General features: G+C 42.0%; 1 protein-coding gene across 2 annotated transcripts in view; it reads left to right on the forward strand.

The window, feature by feature from the left end:
• The window catches only part of LOC121165111 (charged multivesicular body protein 3), a 45,770-nt gene that overhangs the window by 19,000 nt on the left and 6,602 nt on the right, over positions 1-20,168 (forward strand). For both annotated transcript variants that reach the window (XM_040993575.1, XM_040993576.1), the window contains exon 3: positions 2,862-3,041. In XM_040993575.1, the coding sequence (XP_040849509.1) occupies positions 2,862-3,041 (180 nt within the window). The remainder of the gene's footprint in view (positions 1-2,861; positions 3,042-20,168) is intronic.

Raw genomic sequence — 20,168 nt, forward strand, 5'->3', positions numbered from 1 at the left:
AACAGAAATGGTTAGAACTAATAAACATAAAAATGGAAAGATAAAAGAAAATGCATAAATATCAGTTCTATTTTTATATTCTAACAATGGACATTCTGAAAAGAAAAATTTTAACTTGTGTTAATTATACCATTCAAAAAATTAGCAATTAGCCAAGGAGGTAAAAGACTTACACACCAGGAAGGAGTGGGATGAGCCCCTGCTAAAGGAAAAGAAATTTCTCATCCAAGAATATCATATCAAGCGAACCTATCAAAACATGAAGAGATAGATAAACAGAAACTGACAAACTTTCTCACCACCAGACTTGTCTTAAGAAAGAGGCATTTATTTGAAAGAGATGCTGACAGGTCAGAAAGAAATATCAGAAAATAGAAAACTCACTGGTAATAACATGTAAAGATTCTGAATACTGTTGTAAACATGACTTACTGTGATTAGAAATAATTATAATTACTAAATTAAAATAAGAGGCAAGCAATACAGCAAGAGGTCAAATGTAACATCAAATATTCAAAATCTGGGGAGGAATGGTACATAAGTGTGGGTGCTTTATTAGGATTTCTTATTTACTTTTTTTCTCTTTCTGGCATAATCAGTGTTGAGTCATTAGGGCTTCAGGATAGTGTGCTATATTAAGGAGGAAATTTGTATGGGCTTCATGGTAACCACAAAGAAAAGGCTTGTAATAGACTTATCAAAAATAATAAGGAATCAAAATAATCAATAAAGAAAACCACTGGACCATAAATGGAGATTGTAAGGACGAAAGAAAAAAAAAGGCCTATTGTCAAACTAGAAAATGAGTATAAAAATGGCAGTAGTAGTGCCTTTTCAATAACTGCTTCAAAGATCAAGGACTAAATTTTCCAACTGACAGAGTGACCAATGGATTAGAAAACATGACCCAAAGAAAATCCTGCTTACAATAAACTCACTTTGCCTCCAAGGACACACCTAAACTACAAACAAAAATCTGAAATAATATACTCAGTGCAGCCATAGCCATACTTCTATCAGGCAAGAGATTGTAAATCAAAAACAGACCAGGAAAGTTGTCAGTAATAAAGTGTTCAGTTGAATCAGAAAGTACACTTAAGAATATTGAAGTACACAGATACGTAAAGCACATATCAGTAGATCTGCATGGGAAAATATTTAATACAGTGGTGTTGGGGACTTTGATTGTTTCGGTTTCAGAAATGGATGGATCATCCAGAGAAAAACAACACAGAGCAAGATTAAATTGCTTACTGAGGCAGTTGTACCTAACAGAGAGCTACAGAATTTTCACCCGAGGGCTGCAGAATATACATCCTCTTTGTAGCACGAGAGCATGTTCTCCAGGATAAAGTCGCAAAACTAGTCTCAGCACATTTAGAAGAATGGAAACCATCCAGTTGTGTTTTCTGAACATAATGTAAGGAAGCTAGACATCAGTAATAAGAAAAGCTATGAAAATTATGCAAATACACAGGAATTAAACAGGTTAATCCTGAACAGCCAGTGGAGCAAAGGAGAATTCAGGTAGAAATTTTATAAGTTTCTGAGTAAATGAAAATGACAACACTAAAACCTGTGAGATATAGTGAAAGCAATACTAAGAAAAGTTTACAGTGGTCAATGCCTGCAGCAGAAAAGGAGAGAGATCTTTAATCCACAGCTATTCGTGTGCTTCAGAATGCTGCAAAAGAAATTAGGTCTAAAATTGGTATAAAGAAATAATTTTAAAAGCATGATAAATGAAAATTAAAATGCGAAAATTCAACATAAAGAGCTGGTTCCCTGAAAAACATAAGCAAAATTGATAAATTTTTTGCTAAATAAAAAAATTTCAAATATATAGAATTAGAAATGAAAATGGAAACATCGCAGCTGAAACCATAGAAATAAAAAGGATTAGAAGACCTCAACAAACCAACATGAGCAACAAGATTAAATCAACAACCAAAAATCTCAGAGAAAAACCCCAGACTAGATGACTGGCCAAACTATCTTTTATTATTGTGATTTTAAAGATTTATAAAAATAAAAGAGAGAGTAGGAACAGAGACAGAGAAGAAAGGAAGGGAAAGAGGAAAGATTTTCCATCTGCTGGTTTTCTCCTCAAATGGCTGCCAAGATTAGAAGCCCGTAACACCAACTGGATCTGCTATGTGGGAGGCGGTGGCCCAAGTGCTTGGACCCCCTTTGCCCTCCCAGTCACAGCTGCGGGACAGCTAGATAGGAAGTGAGGTGGCTGGGTCTCTTCCTGGGGCCCATATAGGAAGCTGGTGTTGTAACCTGTGTCACAACACTGGTTTCTTTACCAGACTTTTAAAGCAGAATTAACATTAGTTCTTATTTTCAAAAAACAAAAAGAGGATGGAATTCTTCTAAATTCATTCCCTTAGGCCAGCATTATCTTGGTACCAAAACCAGGCAAGTTTACAACCGAAGAAGGCTACAGACCAGTGTTCTTGAATATAGATGCAAAAATCCACAATAAAATAATTAGCAAGTCAAATCCAACAGCACATTAAAAAGAATATTCACATCATCAAGTGGGATTCTTCTCAGAATGTAATGATGATTCAACACATATAAATCAATAAATTTATATCGACTAAATGAAGGGCAAAAATCATATGATCGCCTCAGTGATGTTTTGAAGTTCAAGTGTAATAGCATTAAACTTTTCCTTTTACTCCTAAACTGTTGTAATGGTGTTTCTGGAAATAACATCACATTATTTTCATTTTGTTATTTTTATTTCATTTGTATTCAATGTTTTCCACTGTGATAGGTTTAGATTGCAATAAGAACAGATTTGAGTGGCAGAAGCCTGATTTACCCTTTTTGGTGCTGTGATCTAAATTTAGACATACAAAGAGAAGAGGAAAAAGTGAAGCGGTCTGTGAAAGATGCTGCCAAGAAGGGCCAGAAGGATGTCTGTGTGGTTCTGGCCAAGGAGATGATCCGGTCCAGGAAGGCTGTGAGCAAGCTGCACGCCTCCAAAGCCCATATGAACTCGGTGCTCATGGGGATGAAGAACCAGCTCGGTAAGGGGGCAGGGACCTCGCCGTCGCCTGTGATGCCATTGCGATTACCCACATAGGTGTTCCTGGGCAGGAAAGCAGACGCTTCTGGATTTATTCTTTATGTTGTCTGGTTTGGTATGTTGTACTAATGCAAAATACAATTTTCAGTTATTATGAAGTATGGTTTTGTTTCCTTTACCAGTGTTTTTGAAGTAATGACAGAATCTGTGCATAGATTTGCTAGTTTAGAAGTCACGACACTATGGATAATGCGCACAGTTTTACTGAGTGTCTTAATTGGGTTGTAGGAGCAAAGGTTGGTCTGTAGATTTGCAGAGGAGCTAAGGAAGAGGGTTTGCTAGCTTTGAAGTCCAGAGCAGCACAAGGTACAACTTTAAAATAGATTGCCCGCTTTTCTGCCCCCTCTCTGCTTCATGTATCCTCACATCCTAGGACTGTATCATGTGTGTTTTGTGTACACGTGAACTGTTAATTTTAGATGATGATAAAAACTACGTAAAGTGTTCTTTGTTTTCCTTTGAGTCTCCAGTGTAATGTTTGTGGTCTTTGACAATTATCTGTCTCTGGGTCAGTAGCTCCTTGAGTCCTGGGTTAAAATGGACATCCAGTTGGTTTCTTTTCTTAATTTCTGTTAAAGCAGAAAGTCCCGGGGCCCAGCACAGTAGCCTAGCAGTTAAAGTCGTTGCCTTGGACGCAGAAGGATCCCATATGGGTGCTGGTTCTAATCCAAGTGGCCCCACTTCCCATCCAGCTCCCTGCTTGTGGCCTGGGAAAGCAGTTGAGACGGCCCAAAGCCTTGGGACCCTGCACCCTTGTGGGAGACCCAGAAGAGGCTCCTGGCTCAGCTCCGACTGTTGCGGCCACTTGGGAGTGAATCATCAGATGGAAGATCTTCCTCTTGTCTTTCCTCCTCTCTCTATATCTGACTGCCCCATCAAAAAAAAGTAGAAAGTCCTAACTCAGAATGATTATTCCTTGATAATGGCAGCAGGTGACTGTGAAGTGTTTAGATTAAATGTAAACTCAAAAAAATTTTTCTATGAAAAATATTTTCAAGTCTATTAGGTACTATGTTGAGTATGTCACACTCAAGTTAGAACAGAACTAAATATTTCAGCTTAGAGAATGGTGTTAGATGAGTTCCTAATCTGTTGTTTGGGTTGTATTTGCTCTGTAGGTATTTCTTTGTGTTTGATGTGTTTTAAAAATATACCTGATATTGAATATCATCATTTTCTTTCTCCAGCTACTATAGAAAATAGGCCAGTGTTGGGAAAGAGTGTGAGCAAAATGACAAATTATGCCAAATCTTCAAAAACTCATTGTCTTCACTTTTAAAAACTGTGATATTTTAGCCTTAAAATGATGAATTTGGTCCCTGTAAATACTGAATATATCCACCTGGGTTTATGTTTTGATAAAACTAAGTATTTAATGTCATGAATAGGTTAATCTTATTGGTCACTTTGAAAGTTCAAGGAAATATTCTTAATTTATAACCATCTTTGAAAGATTTATAATTATCGCCTACCTTTCCTGCAACATGCTGAAAGGATGCATGCTTGGTTGAACATGTTAAGCTTATTTTAAAATGTTGTTGTTTCCTTTACTCATTCAACAGCAGAAAATATAGTCCTTTTTTTTCTTTTGCCTTTTTTTCCTCTGAAACAGTGCATGCATGTACAGCCTCTTCCCTGCCCCCACCAAGTTATGAAGATTGAATTTAGAAGATGATATAGTAAATGCATGCATTATCACCTAGTACCAGTCAGCTTAAAGTGGATGAGATTACTTCAGAAAATTAGTGGAAAGCAAAATTAAAAGAAATTCAGAGGCCTGGGGCATTGTGGCCTAATGGATTATGCTGCCTGGGATGCCAGCATCCCATGTGGTCATTGATTAGTGTCCTGGTTGCTTCGCCTCTGATCCAGCTCCCTGCTGGTGGCCTGGAAAAGCAGTGGAAGGCAACCCAAGTACTTGGGTCCTTGCCGTCCATATGAGAGACCCAGTTGAAGCTCCTGGCTTCTGGCTTAGCCTGGCTGTAAAAGGCTACCTGGAGAGTGAATCTGTGCATGGGAGGATTTTCTCTGTAACTCTAAGTTTCAAATAAATAAATTTTATAACTCCTTATGTTGCAAACAGATTTGAAATTTGTGCACTTTTTTCGTCATACATTTTCATGAACTTTTGTAGATCCTTCATGTTTATGGATATAGGATTTTTTGCATCAAAATAGAATTTAATTCTGTTTCTCCATGAGTGTTTTAAAATAATTCTTGAAAAGATTTATTTTTGGGCCTGGTATGGTAGCCTGGTGGCTAAAGTCCTCGCCTTGCACATGCCGAAATCCCATATGGGCGCCGGTTCTAATCCCAGTGACCCTGCTTCCCATCCAGCTCCCTGCTTGTGGCCTGGGAAAGCCGCAGAGGATGGCCCAAAGCTTTGGGCCCCTGCACCCATGTGGGAGACCCAGAATAAGCTCCTGGCTCCTGATTTCAAATTTGCTTAGCTCAGGCCTGTTGCAACTACTTGGGAAGTGAACCACTGAACAGAAGATCTTTGTTTCTCTTCTGTATATCTGGCTTTCCAATAAAAATAAATTTTTTAGAAAAAAAGTGAGGGACAGACAGAGATCTTCCATCTGCTGGGTCATTCTTCAGGTGGTTACAATGGCCTGGGCTTAGCTGAACCAAAAAGTTTCATTGAATCTCCTACATGGGTGGCAGGGCCAAGTAATTGGGTTTTCTTCTGCTCTTCCAGGACACTAGTAATAGGGAGGAATTGGATCAAAAGTGGAGTACTTGGGTTCAAACTGGCACCAACACCTACAGGTTTTGATATGTTGTATATTCATTTGCTTCAAGAAATTTTTAAAATTTTTATTTTAACATTTTGCAGTGATCCATTGGTTATATAATAGCATGTTGTTCAATTTTAGTGTATTTGTAAAGTTTGTATCCTTGTTGTTTTCTAGTTTTTTATACCTTTGCTGTCCGACAAGATACATGTCATAATTTCAATTTTTAAACATTTACTGAAACGTTATTTGTAGTCCATTATCCTAGAATATGTCCAGGTGCTGAGGAGAGGACTGTGTGTTCTGTAGTTCTTGGGTAAAAATGCTTTGATTTCGATGTGGCTTTGTTATTTTTTCCTCTGTGTGATCTGTTAATTGAGGACAATGGGGTGTTGAAATTCCCTACTATTATGGTCTTAGTGTCTATCTCTCCCTTTAGGACTAATAGTTTGCTTTGTATTTCTGGCTGGTCTTGTGTTAGGTGCACTTATTTTATGATATATCTTCTGATATGAAACTTCAGGATTTCTTATGAAGTTGATCTGATGGTAATGATTTTTCCTGGTTTTGTTTATCTGGTATGTACCTTAACTCTCCTTCATTTCTAAAGAGTGTCTTCACTGGCTATAATATTCTCAATTGGAAATTTTATTCTTTCATGGCCTTGAATATATCATCCCACTCTTTGTGGGCCTGTAGCATTTCTCATGAGACGTCTGCTGTTAGTCTAATTGGCTTTCTTTTATATGTGATTTAACATTTTTCTCTTGATATCTTTAGGATTTTTTCTTTGTCCTTAACCTTTGCCAATATTTTGTTGAGTCTGCTTAGGGTGCTTTGAGGTTCCTGTATCCGGATGTCCGTATCTCTTTCAAGATTTGAAAAGTTTTCAGCTATCATTCCTTTCTGTAGTTCTCAGTGCCTTTCCCCTTCAGTATCCCTATTATACAAATAGTTGCTTATTGACATCCTATGTGTCTCATAGGCTCTATTCACTCTTGAATTATTTTCTGTTTGTTTTTGTCTGACTGGGTTATTTCAGAAGTCTTATCTTCGTAGCAAGAAAGCTGAGGGTTCCGTCCATTAGTCCTTGGTGAATTCTTCACACCTGAGGGCTTGCCTGGGCTCTCTCCATTCTTGGATGTGTGTCTGTGCACTTCTTTGCCATTGTATTCCCCTTTCCTTTTCGGACAGCACATGGCTTTAGTCAGTTGTTGGGTTTCCCAGGCTGATCGTTTTGGTGTTTTTTCTTTTACTTTTCCCATTTTTTGTTTTCAGGGTGATAGTAATGTCTTCTGTCTATCTGGAATGATGACCATGCTTAATCCATTGCTTGGCATTTGGTAATTGTTAACTTATGCAGATTCTGAATGTTATTATCATTGGTTCTGTTTATGTTTTTTTTTAAGATTTATTTATTTTTATTACAAAGTCAGATATACAGAGAAGAGGAGAAACAGAGAGGAATATCTTCCGTCTAATGATTCACTCCCCAAGTGACAGCAATGGCTGGTGCTGCACCAATCCGAAGCTGGGAACCAGGAACCTCTTCTGGGTCTCCCACCTGCCAGTGCAGGGTCCGAAAGCTTTGGGCCATCCTTGACTGCTTTCCCAGGTCATAAGCAGGGAGCTGGATGGGAAGTGGAGCTGCCGGGATTAGAACCTGCGCCCATATGGGATCCCGGTGAGTTCAAGGCGAAGACTTTAGCCACTAGGCCACATCACCAGGTTCTCTGTTTATGTTTTACTTTCTGAGAAATTTAAGCCAATTTTTTTTTGTTCATGGAAAATGGACATTTATTTATAGAATAAGTACGCAAAAAAAGATGACATTTCAAAATCTCATTTTTAAAAAAGGTTTTGCGCTCTTTTCCAAAGTTAGAGAAAAGTATGCACCAGCAGTTCCTTTAGAAATCAAACATGGTGTTTAAATACGATTTTTATTTGACATGCTCACATTCATGCTCTTGAGAGACCCCTGGTTGGTATTCTCTCCTTATTCTTGGAGATTGTGGACATTGTCTTTACATAGTCATTAACCTACATTAAGTAACTAGTGGTAGAAGCTAACCTTGTTTTCTTCATGGTCCTGGAGGTACCCTGTTCAGTAAGAGTAAGTCCTCCAGCCCTGTCCTGCCTAGAGTGGCATAGACCATCATGTGACAAGAGAGAGAGTGTGTGCTTGTCTGCCCACACCTTTGTCTCCTTATAAAGGCAACCAGCATTCACTCCAGGGGGAATCCACTCTAATGACCCAGAGCAGCTCCATCACTCTCAGAAGCCCTTCCCTCTAAATATCCTAATAGAATTAAGTTTATATGTTAGTACCATTAATTTCTTTTTAAAAAGATTTATTTATTTTTACTGGAAAGGCGGATATACAGAGAGGATGAGAGACAGAGAGGAAAATCCTGTGTCCGATGGTTCACTCCCCAAGCGACCGCAACGGCCAGAGCTGAGCCAGTCTGAAGCCAGGAGCCAGTTCTTCCAGGTCTCCTACACAGGTGCATGGTTCCAAGGCTTTGGTCCGTCCTCGACCGCTCTCCCAGGCCACAGGCAGGGAGCTGGATGGGAAGCGGAGCTGCCAGGACCAGAACCGGCACCCATGTGGGATTCTAGCGCATGCAAGGCGAAGATTTTAACCACTACACTATCTCACTGGGCCCATAGTGCCATTAATTTATGACCCTTCGGTTTCTAACACCTGAATAAATTTAGGAATCAAATCACATTGAAATCACAGCTGATTTATTTTCATTTCTTCTCTTGAGTTCTTCATTTTGGTTATCTCAGTGTTAGCTCCCAAAAGATGGGAGAGGCTGTCTTAAGTGCAGACCCTGCGCCTACTTTTCCCTGCCTAAAGGCAGAGCCTGAACTGCAATGAGGAAAGTGTTAACTCATTCAGCAAAAGCTTGCACATACTTGTGTATATATTTTTCAATCCTTATGTGCTGGGCATACTGCAGGACAACGGGTTGGAGTCGTGAGCAGTACAGGCACGGTCCCTGCTTTGTAGTTTTAGGGTATAAAGTAGAAAGTGAATAAATGTAATACAAATAAATAATTCAGTCAGATAGATGGGCAGTTTTGGTTGTGAATTGAGAGGGTGGACAAAGAAAACACAGAATAAAGAATGGCTCCTTTTGGGCACTGATGAAATCTGATGGAAAGTGAGCAGTTGGGTATGAAGGGGCTGGGACATGTGCCCTGCTGAGTGGACAGCGTGTGTGAAGGTTTGGGATCAAAAACTACTGTGCAATCACAACACTGAAGGAAGGGGCAGGAAGTTGGTGTGCTCAGCAGGGCAGAGGATTGGCTGCAGAGTGAGCAGGGAGGCGGAAAAGACAAGTTTTATAGCTGTTGATGCAAAGATTCTTAAAAAAACAAGTTTACAGTGCAGCATGCACTGTTCAGAGGAAAGATATTTTGGGGAGGGCCAGGGAGGCGCCTGTGTAGAGGGGTTAGGTGCGCAAAGGCACAGGTGAAATGTTCAGACCATGTTCAGGAAGCAGTTTGACAGGAGCGCTTGCAGGGGAGATGTGGGAGGTAAAGGTAGGTGGAAGGCAGAGTTCTGAGAGTTTCATTTCATGAGAGTGAAGGACTTTGGCACATTGCGAGCACAGACTGCAGGTGCAGGGAGGTTGGAGTCAGTGGGAATCGCGAAGTAACAGGATGGAGCTGACCTGGTTTGATGGGAATGGATTGGGAGGGACAGCACTCTGAAGGGCATATTAGGATGCAGAGTAAAGGGACTTAGGTTCTTAACAAGCCTGTTAATGTTCCAGGCTCAAGAGCCTGGATTCCAGATTTGCAATGGATTGTTGCCCAGTGGGGGAACAAGTACAGCAGGGAGCGGGGATAGGATAGGACCTGGGGTGGAACAGAGGAGGAATGTACATTCTGGGAGTGCAGAGGGGGAATCTGTAGCGTATCGAGGCTTCTAAGGAGTCTTGTGCTTGTCCCATCCCACTCCAGCCCCTTGCTGCTCTGACAAAGTTATTCCTTTCCCTTAAGATGTTCCTTCATTAAAATGCAGGTATCCCTGGGAGGGGTAAAGTATTAAGCTTTATTGGCTATTAATATATTGTCATAATTAAATGCTTTCAGGCAGCAGCTTTCTGACAGCAGCTCTTTGCACAATAAGACAGATGATGAGTTTTAGGTGGGAGACGGGTTCAAAGGTGGGGCAAGAAGTTTCTCCAAATGATACAGCAATTCTATTTCTGGGCATGTACTCAAAAAAATTTAAAGCAGGAACCCAGATAGACAGTGCCCAACTGTGCTTATCACCACATTATTACGGTAGCCAAAGCGTGGAAGCACCTCAGATGCCTGTTGATAGATGACTAGATAAACAAAAATGTGGTGTTTGTGCACAGTGGAATATTATTTGTTCTTACAAAGACAGGAGATTCTGAACTATGCTGCAGCAAGGGTGAACCTTGAAGACATGCTAAGTGAAAAAAGAACATGAAAAACTAGGGCAGATACTGTAAGATTCCACTTACATGAAATGAAGTACCTGGAGTGTCAGACAGGAAGTTTTATGGTTGCTAAGGGTAACAAGGAGGAGGGAGATGGCAAGTTGAGCTTAGTAGGTACGGGTTTGTGAAGAAGAGAGACATCACAGAGATGGATGGAGGACGTGGTTGCACAGTGATTTGTACATGAAGCTGCTGAACTGTGCACTTAAAAATGGCTAAAGTTGCAAGTTCTGTTATACAAACTTTTGGTTTAAATAATAAGCTTCATGTATATTTTATCATTTTAAAAGGTAGGGAAGAAGTGGATGTTGAACCTGGTGGGCTCCTGGGTGACTGGAACTTCACGAGGGCTCTGAGCTCTTGGCTGAGGGGACACGGCCGCTAGAGGGGCCAGGAAGGCATGCAAAGGAAGGGCCGGGCAGGGTGGCAGTCTGCCAGGCCACCTTTGACCTTCGTTGATTGTGAAGTACTGGAAAGTGATTTAGCAAGGTGTGGGTCTTTGGGGTAATACTTAATATTTGTGAAATTTAAAGACTGAATTAAATTTAATTCCCAAATTAAAAGATTTTTCATGATATCTTGGGGTTTTTAAAATTTAAAGTATTACAAGATTATTAGAAAGGTTTATATAAAATAAAATGTAAGCATATAAAATCAAGTTAGCATATTCAGCATTTAGGTATCATTTTTTTCATGGTAAGAAATTTGAAATGTCCTGCTAATTACTGTGAAATACTTGTGTATCAGACATTATATTTACTGTGGTGGCCCTGCCATATTTTGTTTGTTCTGGGGGCAGACAGAAACAAAGAGGGAGCTCTCATCTGTTGTTCCAAGTTTTTATAGGTAGGTAAGTTTTTATCTCGTTGGGATAAATGCGGTAGACCAGTTGTAGGGTTTCTTGGTTGCATGGGCTGTCATCCATCAAGGCTGTGTTTTAAATTCTACCACTCACTACATGAGTGAGTGAATTTTTCTACATCCTGCCCAGCATTTGTGGTTGTCACTCTACCTGACCCAACCTGGCAGGTGTGTGTGGCTGGCTGTGCCTTTTTCATGACTGATGTACAGGCTGCCTTCACATTGATTTATTTGCCATCCTTATCCTTTCTTTATTCTTTATTGTAATGATACTTTTTTGGGGTGTGTGTTCAGAACCCCCAGGTTAAAAAAAAAGCCCTTTTCATTTTTTTATGTTTATTTCTGGATTTTAGTTTCTTTTCCTGTATCTTCTAGTGAGTTATATTTGTACTCAGCATATGGTCGTTCAGCATTTGCATTGTTAAAACATTGGAACAAGTACTTTCTATTTTTTGTAATCTCTCCTCCCTACTTCCCCTTATGAAACGAGAGACAGTTTATGAAGAAACATTCAAGTTTTTGTGGTAGAAGAGAATATCTACCCAGCTCTGACGATTTCCTTCTGTGGAAGAGCCAAATCTGTAAACCTCTCTGAGTGGCTTGCTGCCAAATAAATGTTCACATAGGTGATGTTATTCCTTAGTTTGAATGTGTTGATTTCCCCGTTCTCTTCTAATTTCACTCATTGGTTTGTTCAACAAATCCTTGGGTGCCACTCTGTGAGGTACAGCTGACAGGCATTGACGGTGAGAGAGGGAACCTTCCTCCCGAGTCAGGAAGCCCGATGGCGTCTTGGTGGTTGGTGTGTATCCATCTAAAACTGGAGGGCTGCTGAGCAGGTGAGCGTGGGCCATTCACAAGGGTCACTGCAAGTTGAAGCAGGGACCACAGGGAGGCCTGGTGAGGGAGAGGGCACTGGGGGAGGCCTGGGGGAAGGGGCCCTGGAGAGAAGTGCCCAAACCAGGAAGGTGCCACTCATTTTACTCCACGATTTGCACTAGTGCCTCTTTTTTGTTGGCTTCAACATGGTCGACTAGTTTTTGTTTTTGCTGATTTGGTGATGTTTTCTGCAGGATTTTAACTTGCTCCCCCTTCTTTGTTTTTAATTTGTTTTGTTTTTTGGTTGTTAGGGATTTTTTGTTTGTTTTTGGTAAGAGCAAAATATATAGCAGTTTGCCATTTTTACTGTGTTCAGTGTATACCTCAGTGACATTTTAACTAACATTTGATTAAATAGAAGATAATTGGGATGCTTTGGATTTGAAGAGTTTTAGATAGGAATTAGGTGTCTCAGTCTAACTTGCGGTCTGAACCTTTCTGCCATCCAACAATTCTTTGTTCCTCGGTTGACTGATGCAGTGACTCATGCGTTGGTTGCATTCTGTGTGCTCAGCATGTAACTGACACAGTGGACATAGCCATTATCCTCATGCTACTTGCATTCTGTATATAACATCTATTCCTGTTTGTGAATATGTATCTGAGTAGGAAGCCTACTCAGTGTGCATTTACTTTGCTCTTACTAGGTTTATACAATCTACTTCAGTATTTTAAATAGCGTATGAGTTCATTAGGATGCTTTATATAGTAACTGTGTGGGATTTTTGGTCAGACTTTAGAATCAGTATTATATAATATTTCATAAAATATCCTAGATAGTTTTCTTTTCTTGTCTGAATTGGGGAATATGTTCAACAAAGAATGCAAAACTTGACCACAGTGACTTATAACCTAGGCACTGCATGGTTAGAGGTCTTTGACACTTTCGTTGCTGGTCTGTGCTTTGACCTGCTGGCCTCATGGGTGGAATTTAGGCCTAGTTATTCACACTTCGTCAATGTCAGGATTGACCAGTGAGGGCGAAGTGTGGTCATACGTCATTAGGGAACTCTTACACCTTCACTGGTGAGGAAAATGGCTCCAGGTGTGAAGCGACAGATCCCAACTCAGGAAGTGATCGATTTGGAGCTCAGTCCTGATCCCTGCAGTCTAGGCCCGATGTACATGAAACTAGCCAGACAGGACACAAAGCCCGGCTGCTCTTTCACAGGTTGCTTTTGTAGATTGTATGGTGAAATCCTGAAACAATGGGTCCCTTCTAGTGTCCTCTTGAAAAATGGCAGCCCTGGGCCTGGCATGATGGCCTACTGGCTAAATCCTTGCTTTGCACATGCCAGGATCCCATATGGGCACCAGTTCATGTCCCTACTGTTCCACTTCCCATCCAGCTCCCTGCGTGTGGCCTTGTGACCCCACAAACACAAGATCTTTCTGTTTCTCTCTTCTTTTCTATGTGCATCTGACTTTCCACTAAAATAAATAAATCTTAAAAAAAGAGAAGAGAAAAATGTCAGTCTTTAATTCAGATGGCTTACTAGTTAACTCAATTATAACTTCAAGATGTAGTTGTCTTTATTTTTTAAATACATTTACTTAGAGGAGTTTTGTTTCCAGCCGATATTGATCAGAGAGGAGTTACACCCCTGCCCCCTGCATGTGCCTTGTCAGTTGTTGCTGTCCCTCATCAGAGCAGTAGATTTGTAAAAATTAATATGCCTGCTTTGACACATATTTATTGTGGTTTACATTAGGATTCACTCTGGGTCTGGACAGTTGTGTAATTCCCTAGCCTGAAAGTCTTCTGTGCTCCACGTGCTCACCCTTCCTTCCCTAGCCCCTGGCAATCACTGCTGTCTGTGGTTTCCTTACCCCAGGTCCATTGTCCTGAAGCATCTTTCCTGTATTTTCTTTAAATATCTTCAAGATTTAAGGTGTTATCTTTAGGTTTTAGATTCATTTTGAGTTTTTTGTATATTGGGAGACAGAGGAGATTAGGAATTTTTTTGTTTTGTTTTAAGATTTATTTTATTGTTGTTGGAAAGGCAGAGTTACAGGGAGAAGGAGAGGATCTTCTGTCAGCTGGCTCAGTCCCCAAGTGGCCACAATGGACCAGAACTGATCCAATCTGAAGCCAGGAGGCAGAAGCGTCTTCTGGGTTTCCCACACTGGTGCAGGGTCCCAAGGCTTTGGGGCATCCTGCACTGCTTTCCCAGGCCACAAGCAGGGAGGTAGAAGGGAAATGTACCGACCAGGACATGAAATGGTGCCCATGTGGGATCCTTGCACATGCAAGGCAAGAACTTAGCCACTGAGCCATTGAACTGGACCTGGAAGATTAGTTTTATTATTGGGTTGTAGATGTCCAGTTTTTCTGACAGCATTTATTTAAATACCTTCCCCCCCTACCACCCCCTAGTGTGTGTTTTGAATACCTTTGTCAAAGATAAATTTGCTATAAGTGTATGGGTTTATTGCTTTGGTCTTTTTTTTCTTTTTATTGGAAAGGCGGATATACAGAGAAGAGAGACAGAGAGGAAGATCTTCCGTCCAATGATTCACTCCCCAAGTGAGCACAACGGCCAATGCTATGCCCGTCCGAAGCCAGGGTCCAGGAACTTCTTCTGGGTCTTCCATGCGGGGAAGCGGGACTGCTTTCCCGGGCCACAGGCAGGGAGCTGGAAGGGAAGCGGGGCTGCCGGGATAGAACCGGCACCCATATGGGATCCCGGGCGTGCAAGGCGAGGACCTTAACCACTGCACCATTGCGCCGGGCCCAATGCTTCTGATTTTTGCATGTTGACTTTGTGTCTCAATTTTGCCAGAATTGTTTATTCTGTGATACTTTGCTGGTGGAGTCCTGGTGTTTTCTGTATGTAAGACTGTGTTTCTGCAAATGGGAACAGTTTGATGTGGTCCCTTGCAATGTAGATTTCCTACCTTTTCTCTTGCCTGTTTACTCTCACCAGGAATAAATTGAATAAAAGTGGTCAGCATGGACGTATTGTCTTGTTACACATCTCGGGAAGCTTTTGCACATTCAATATTATATTAGCTGTTGGTTTGCTCTTTTGGAGCCTTAAATTTGATGGAGTTCATTCATTGTATGCTGAATTGATCATGAAAGGGTGTTTGTTACATTTTATCATGTGCCATTTCTGCTTCTCTTGAGGGTCCTGTGGTTTTTCTCCTGCATTCTGTCCACGTGGTCTGTTTACAGATTGGCTGCATGTATTCATCTGCATCCCTGGGATGAATCCCACTTCATCATGATTCTTTATGGTTTTAGAGGAGAGAGAGAGAGAGAGAGGTCTTCCATTCACTGGCTCACTACCCAAATGGCTACAGTGGCCAGACCTGAGCTGTTCTGAGGATGGGAGCCAGGAGACAGTAACTGGTCCATATGGGATGCTGGCACTTGCAAGTCATTTAGCGTGCTATGCCAACACACTGGCCCCAGAAAAATTGATATTCTTTTTTTTTTGTAAGATTTATTTTATTTATTGCAAAGTCATATATAGAGAGAGATGGAGAGAGAGAGGAAGCTCTTCCATCCAATGATTCACTCCCCAAGTGACCACAACGGCCATAGCTGTGCCAGTCTGAAGGCAGGCGCTCTTCCAGGTCTCCCACACAGGTGCAGGGTCCTAAGGCTTTTTGGGCTGTCCTCTACTGCTTTCCCAGGCCACAAGCAGGGAGCTGGATGGGAAGTGGAGCTGCTAGGATTAGAACTGGCTCCCATATGGGATCCCAGTGAGTTCAAGGTGAGGATTTTAGCCACTAGGCCACAGCACTGAGTCCCAAATTGATATTCTTTAAACGTTTGGCAGAATTCAGCAGTGGGGCCATCCACTCCTGTGCTGCGTTTTCATAGGGGTCTTTGTGGTATTGGTTCAGTTTTACTAATCCTTACTGGTTTGATCAGACACTCTGTTTCTTATAATTCAGTTTTGGTAAGGTGTAGTTGTTGTTTCTTTCAAGTTATCAAATTTGTTGCCATGTAATTATTCATGCTAATCTCTAATAATCCTCTGTATTTCTGTGGTATAATTTATAATGTCTCCTTTTTTATCCCTATATCTTTTTTTTTTTTTTTAAGATTTATTTTTATTATTTTTTATTGGAAAGGCGGATATACAGAGAGGAGATACAGAGAGGAAGATCTTCCATCCGATGATTCACTCCCCAAGTGAGCCGCAACGGGTCGATACTATGCCGATCCGAAGCCAGGAGCCTCTTCCGGGTCTCCCACGCGGGTGCAGGGTCCCAAAGCTTTGGGCCGTCCTCAACTGCTTTCCCAGGCCACAGGCAGGGAGCTGGAAGGGAAGCGGGGCTGCCGGGATTAGAACCGGCGCCCATATGGGATCCCGGGCGTGCAAGGCGAGGACTTAACCACTTGCGCCACCGCGCCGGGCCCTATCCCTATATCTTTTTAAAATGTATTATATTTATTTTATTGTTTTAAGTATTTATTTTACTTCAAAGAGTTAAAGAGAGAGAGAGAGAAATCTTCCATCTGTTGGCTTGTTCCCCAAATGGCCACAGTGACCAGAGCTGGGCTGGCCCAAAGTCAGGAGCCTGATGCAGAGGCCCTGGGACTTGAGCTATCCTCCTCTGCTTTCCCAGGTTATCAGAAGGGAGATGGATCAGAAATGAAGCATTCAGGACTCAAACTGGTGGAGGCTTAACCTACTATGCCATGGCGCCAGTTGCCCCTTTTACTATCATTCTATGTTCTCAGAGATGAAATGAGTTCCTGTTTACATTTAAGGTAGTTAGTTATTGATACATAAAATCTTCCATTTTAATACTTGTTTTCTAACTATACTGTGATTCTATTAAGTGATTTTTCTCTGGTAGTGTGCTTTTTTTGTTGTTGTTTTTACTACACTTGATCTTAGCCAAAAGGCAGAGAAGCGATTTGTTGTTGTTTTTAAAAGACTTATTTACTTATTTGAAATGTAGAGTCACAAAGGAGGAGAGACTGATCCACTGATTCCTTGATTCGCTCTCCAGAAGGCTGCAGTGAGTGGTTCTGGGCCAGGCCATAGCCAAGAGCCTGGAGCCTCATCTGGGTTCCACATGTGGGTAACAGGGCCCCAAGCAGTTGGGCTGTTGCTTTCCTGGGTGCATGGACAGGGAGCTGAATCAGAAGTGGATCAGCCAGGACTTCAGCCAGCACTCGTATAGGATGCCAGTGTATCCAGTGGTGAGTTAAAGTGCTATCACACAACACCAGCCCCTTGTAGTGTTTTGATTTCTTTCTTATTCTTAGTAAGTCCATTACAAATTTTTGCTTTACAGTTACTGTGAACTTGTTTAAAAACTTATTTTGGTAATGACAATCTACTTTGAAAGCAAGCTGACCATTAATTATGAATATTGGGCAAGAAACCCAAAAAGGGGAGATAAGAACTAACAAATAAAGAACACTATGGGCCCAGCACGGTAGCCCAGTAGGTAAGTCCTTGCCTTGAAGGTGCCATGATCCCATATGGGTACCGGTTCCAGTCCTGGCTGCCCCACTTCCCGTCAAGCACCCTGCTTGTGGCCTGGGAAAGCAGTCAAGGATGGCCCAAAGCCTTGGGACCCTGCACCCATGTGGGAGACCTGGAGGAAGTTCCTGGATCCTGGCTTTGGATTGGCGCAGCACCAGCTGTTGTCACTTGTGGAGGAATTGTTGGACAGAAGATCTTCCTCTCTGTCTCTCCTCCTCTCTCTATATTTCTGACTTTGCAATAAAAATACATAAACCTTAAAAAAAACCACTATGCTTGTTTTCCATTTTTCCCCACAAATTGGGTTTTTGATGTGCCATTTTACCTTTCAGTATTGCCTGTCTCTTAGCATGTAAGTGTAGTTCTCACTAGTTTTTTTTTTATTATTTTACTTTTTAGGTTTCATATTAAAGCTGTGGTTTATGTCCCATGTTTCCTGAAATTTTAGACATAACTTACCAGTGAATTTTCTACCTTCTGATGTTTTCTTTTTTCCTGGTTAGTGTGTCTTTTCTTTCAATTTGAATAACTCCCATTATTAGTATTTCTCGAATTGGGTCTGGTAGTAATACAATCTCTTCTGTTTTGACTGGGAATATCTGTCACATCTGAAGGACAGCTTTGCCGGATGAGGTATTCATGGTTGGCAGTTTCATTTCTTTAGTACTCAAACTTTTTGCCCCATTCCTTCCTGTCTTGTGAGGTGTGCTGAGAAACACTTGGTTAGGTCAATCGGGATGCTTTTTTTTTTTTTCTCTTACAGCTTGCAGAATCTTAGATTCTCTACCTGGAGAACATGATTGTGTGTTGTCTGTAAAAAAAAAAAAAAGGTGGGGGGAGTGGTGGAAGCACGATAGCGGCTAAAGTCCTCGCCTTGAATGCTCTGGGATCCCATATGGGCACTGGTTCTAATCCCAGCAGCCCTGCTTCCCATCCAGCTCCCTGCTTGTGGCCTGGGAAAGCAGTCGAGGACGGCCCAAAGCTTGGGACCCTGCACCCTTGTGGGAGACATGGAAGAGGCTCCAGCTTCCTAGCTTCAGATTGGCTCAGCTTCAGCCATTGTAGCCACTTGGGGAGTGAATCATTGGATGGGAAATTTTCCTCTCTGTCTCTGCACCTCTCTATATATCTGCGTTTTCAATAAAAATAAATCTTTTTTAAAAAAGAGCCTGGACTTTTTCTGCATCTCCCATATGGGTGATGTCTCTGGTGCTGCACTTCGATCCAGCTGTCTGCCAATGTGTCTGGGAAAGCAGCAGCCAAAGGCTCAAATACTTGGAGCCCCCTGCCACCCATGTTATGTTTTGACCCTGACTGTTGTAGCAATTTAGGGGGTAAACTAGCAGTTGGAAGGTTCTCTCGCTTCTTCACCCTCTCTGTTTCAAATAAGTAAGTTATTAAAAGAAGAGATAGTCTGTCTTGCGAACCTTTCCACAGCCAGGGCACGCCCAGAACCCACAGCCCAGTAGACCAGCATGGTACAGAGCACAGTGCAGGATGGTCTCTGTGTGGTTGAGGCAAACTCACAGCCCAGGACCACTTAAGTCGCCTGGTGATGCTCGCTACAGTGTGGGTCCCATCAGCTGGGGCCACAGGACTCCATCCACAAGCACTGGCCTGAAGATAAGAACCGTTAGGATGTGCTTGATGGTGGGTTTTACCAGCCTGGCTGGCACAGTGCTGTGGTTCCTTGCTGTTTGCCCAAGGATTAAAGAAAGGGTGACAGAGGCTGCCCAGTCTGATGTGACGCATGGCACTGCTAGCTCTCACAGCAGGCAGACCTGGTGTCATCTCCAAGGTACACAGCAGGTCTGCATGAGGCTGGCAGTAACATGTGCCAAAACAAGTTCACCCCCCACTCCCATCCCAGGATGCTGGCCTTTTCCCAGTGCTAGGCCAAGTCTAGAGACTCTGCCCACCCACAGGCACTGACATTGGGGCAGCGGCTACTAGTGTGTGTCCAGTGTTGAATTTTACCATTCCACCCTGGACTGAGTCCCAAGCCACAGACATGTGGTTCCTTCTGTGTGATCAGAGATTGGGGAAAGTTGATAAAGGCTGCCTCTTGGCCACCAGGCTCATGCTAAATTGGGTCTCAGTTGGGATTCACAGTCCTCTGATCCTGCACAACTTTTGGGGTGCATACCAGCCCTCACGAGGTTGGCAGTGCGGAATGCCGTGATGGCTTGTTGGGCGTGGATTTGTATGTAGTAGGCATGGTGTGGATTCTCCTCCCCAACAACAAGAAGCTGGAGAGACATACTGCATGCAACTCTTTGCGTCCTCCTTCCTCCAGTGTGACTTTTCCTAGGCTAAAACAAGGCACTGTGTTCTCACCCTGGGTACCGTGGGCCTTGGGAAGAAGGTCTGGTGCAGGAAGAGCTGTGCACATTGCTGCCTTACTCAGCTGCCATCTCGGTTTCCTTCCCTGTCTTTCAGTAACTTGACAGCTGATTTTTAGCACTAAAAATATTCCAGTTTGTGAATAAAACCAATTTATTTATCATTTCACTTATTAAAGGACATCTTGGTTGCTTCCGATTTGGCTGTCATGAATGAAGTTGCTAAAAACATCTACATGCAGGTTTTTTAAACAAGCTTTTAACTCATGTGTATAAATGCCAAGGAGTATACCTGCTACATTATGGTC

This window comes from Ochotona curzoniae, unplaced genomic scaffold (genome assembly GCF_017591425.1).
Source record: "Ochotona curzoniae isolate NIBS_2020 unplaced genomic scaffold, NIBS_Ocur_1.0 contig_883, whole genome shotgun sequence".
Lineage (NCBI taxonomy): Eukaryota > Metazoa > Chordata > Mammalia > Lagomorpha > Ochotonidae > Ochotona > Ochotona curzoniae.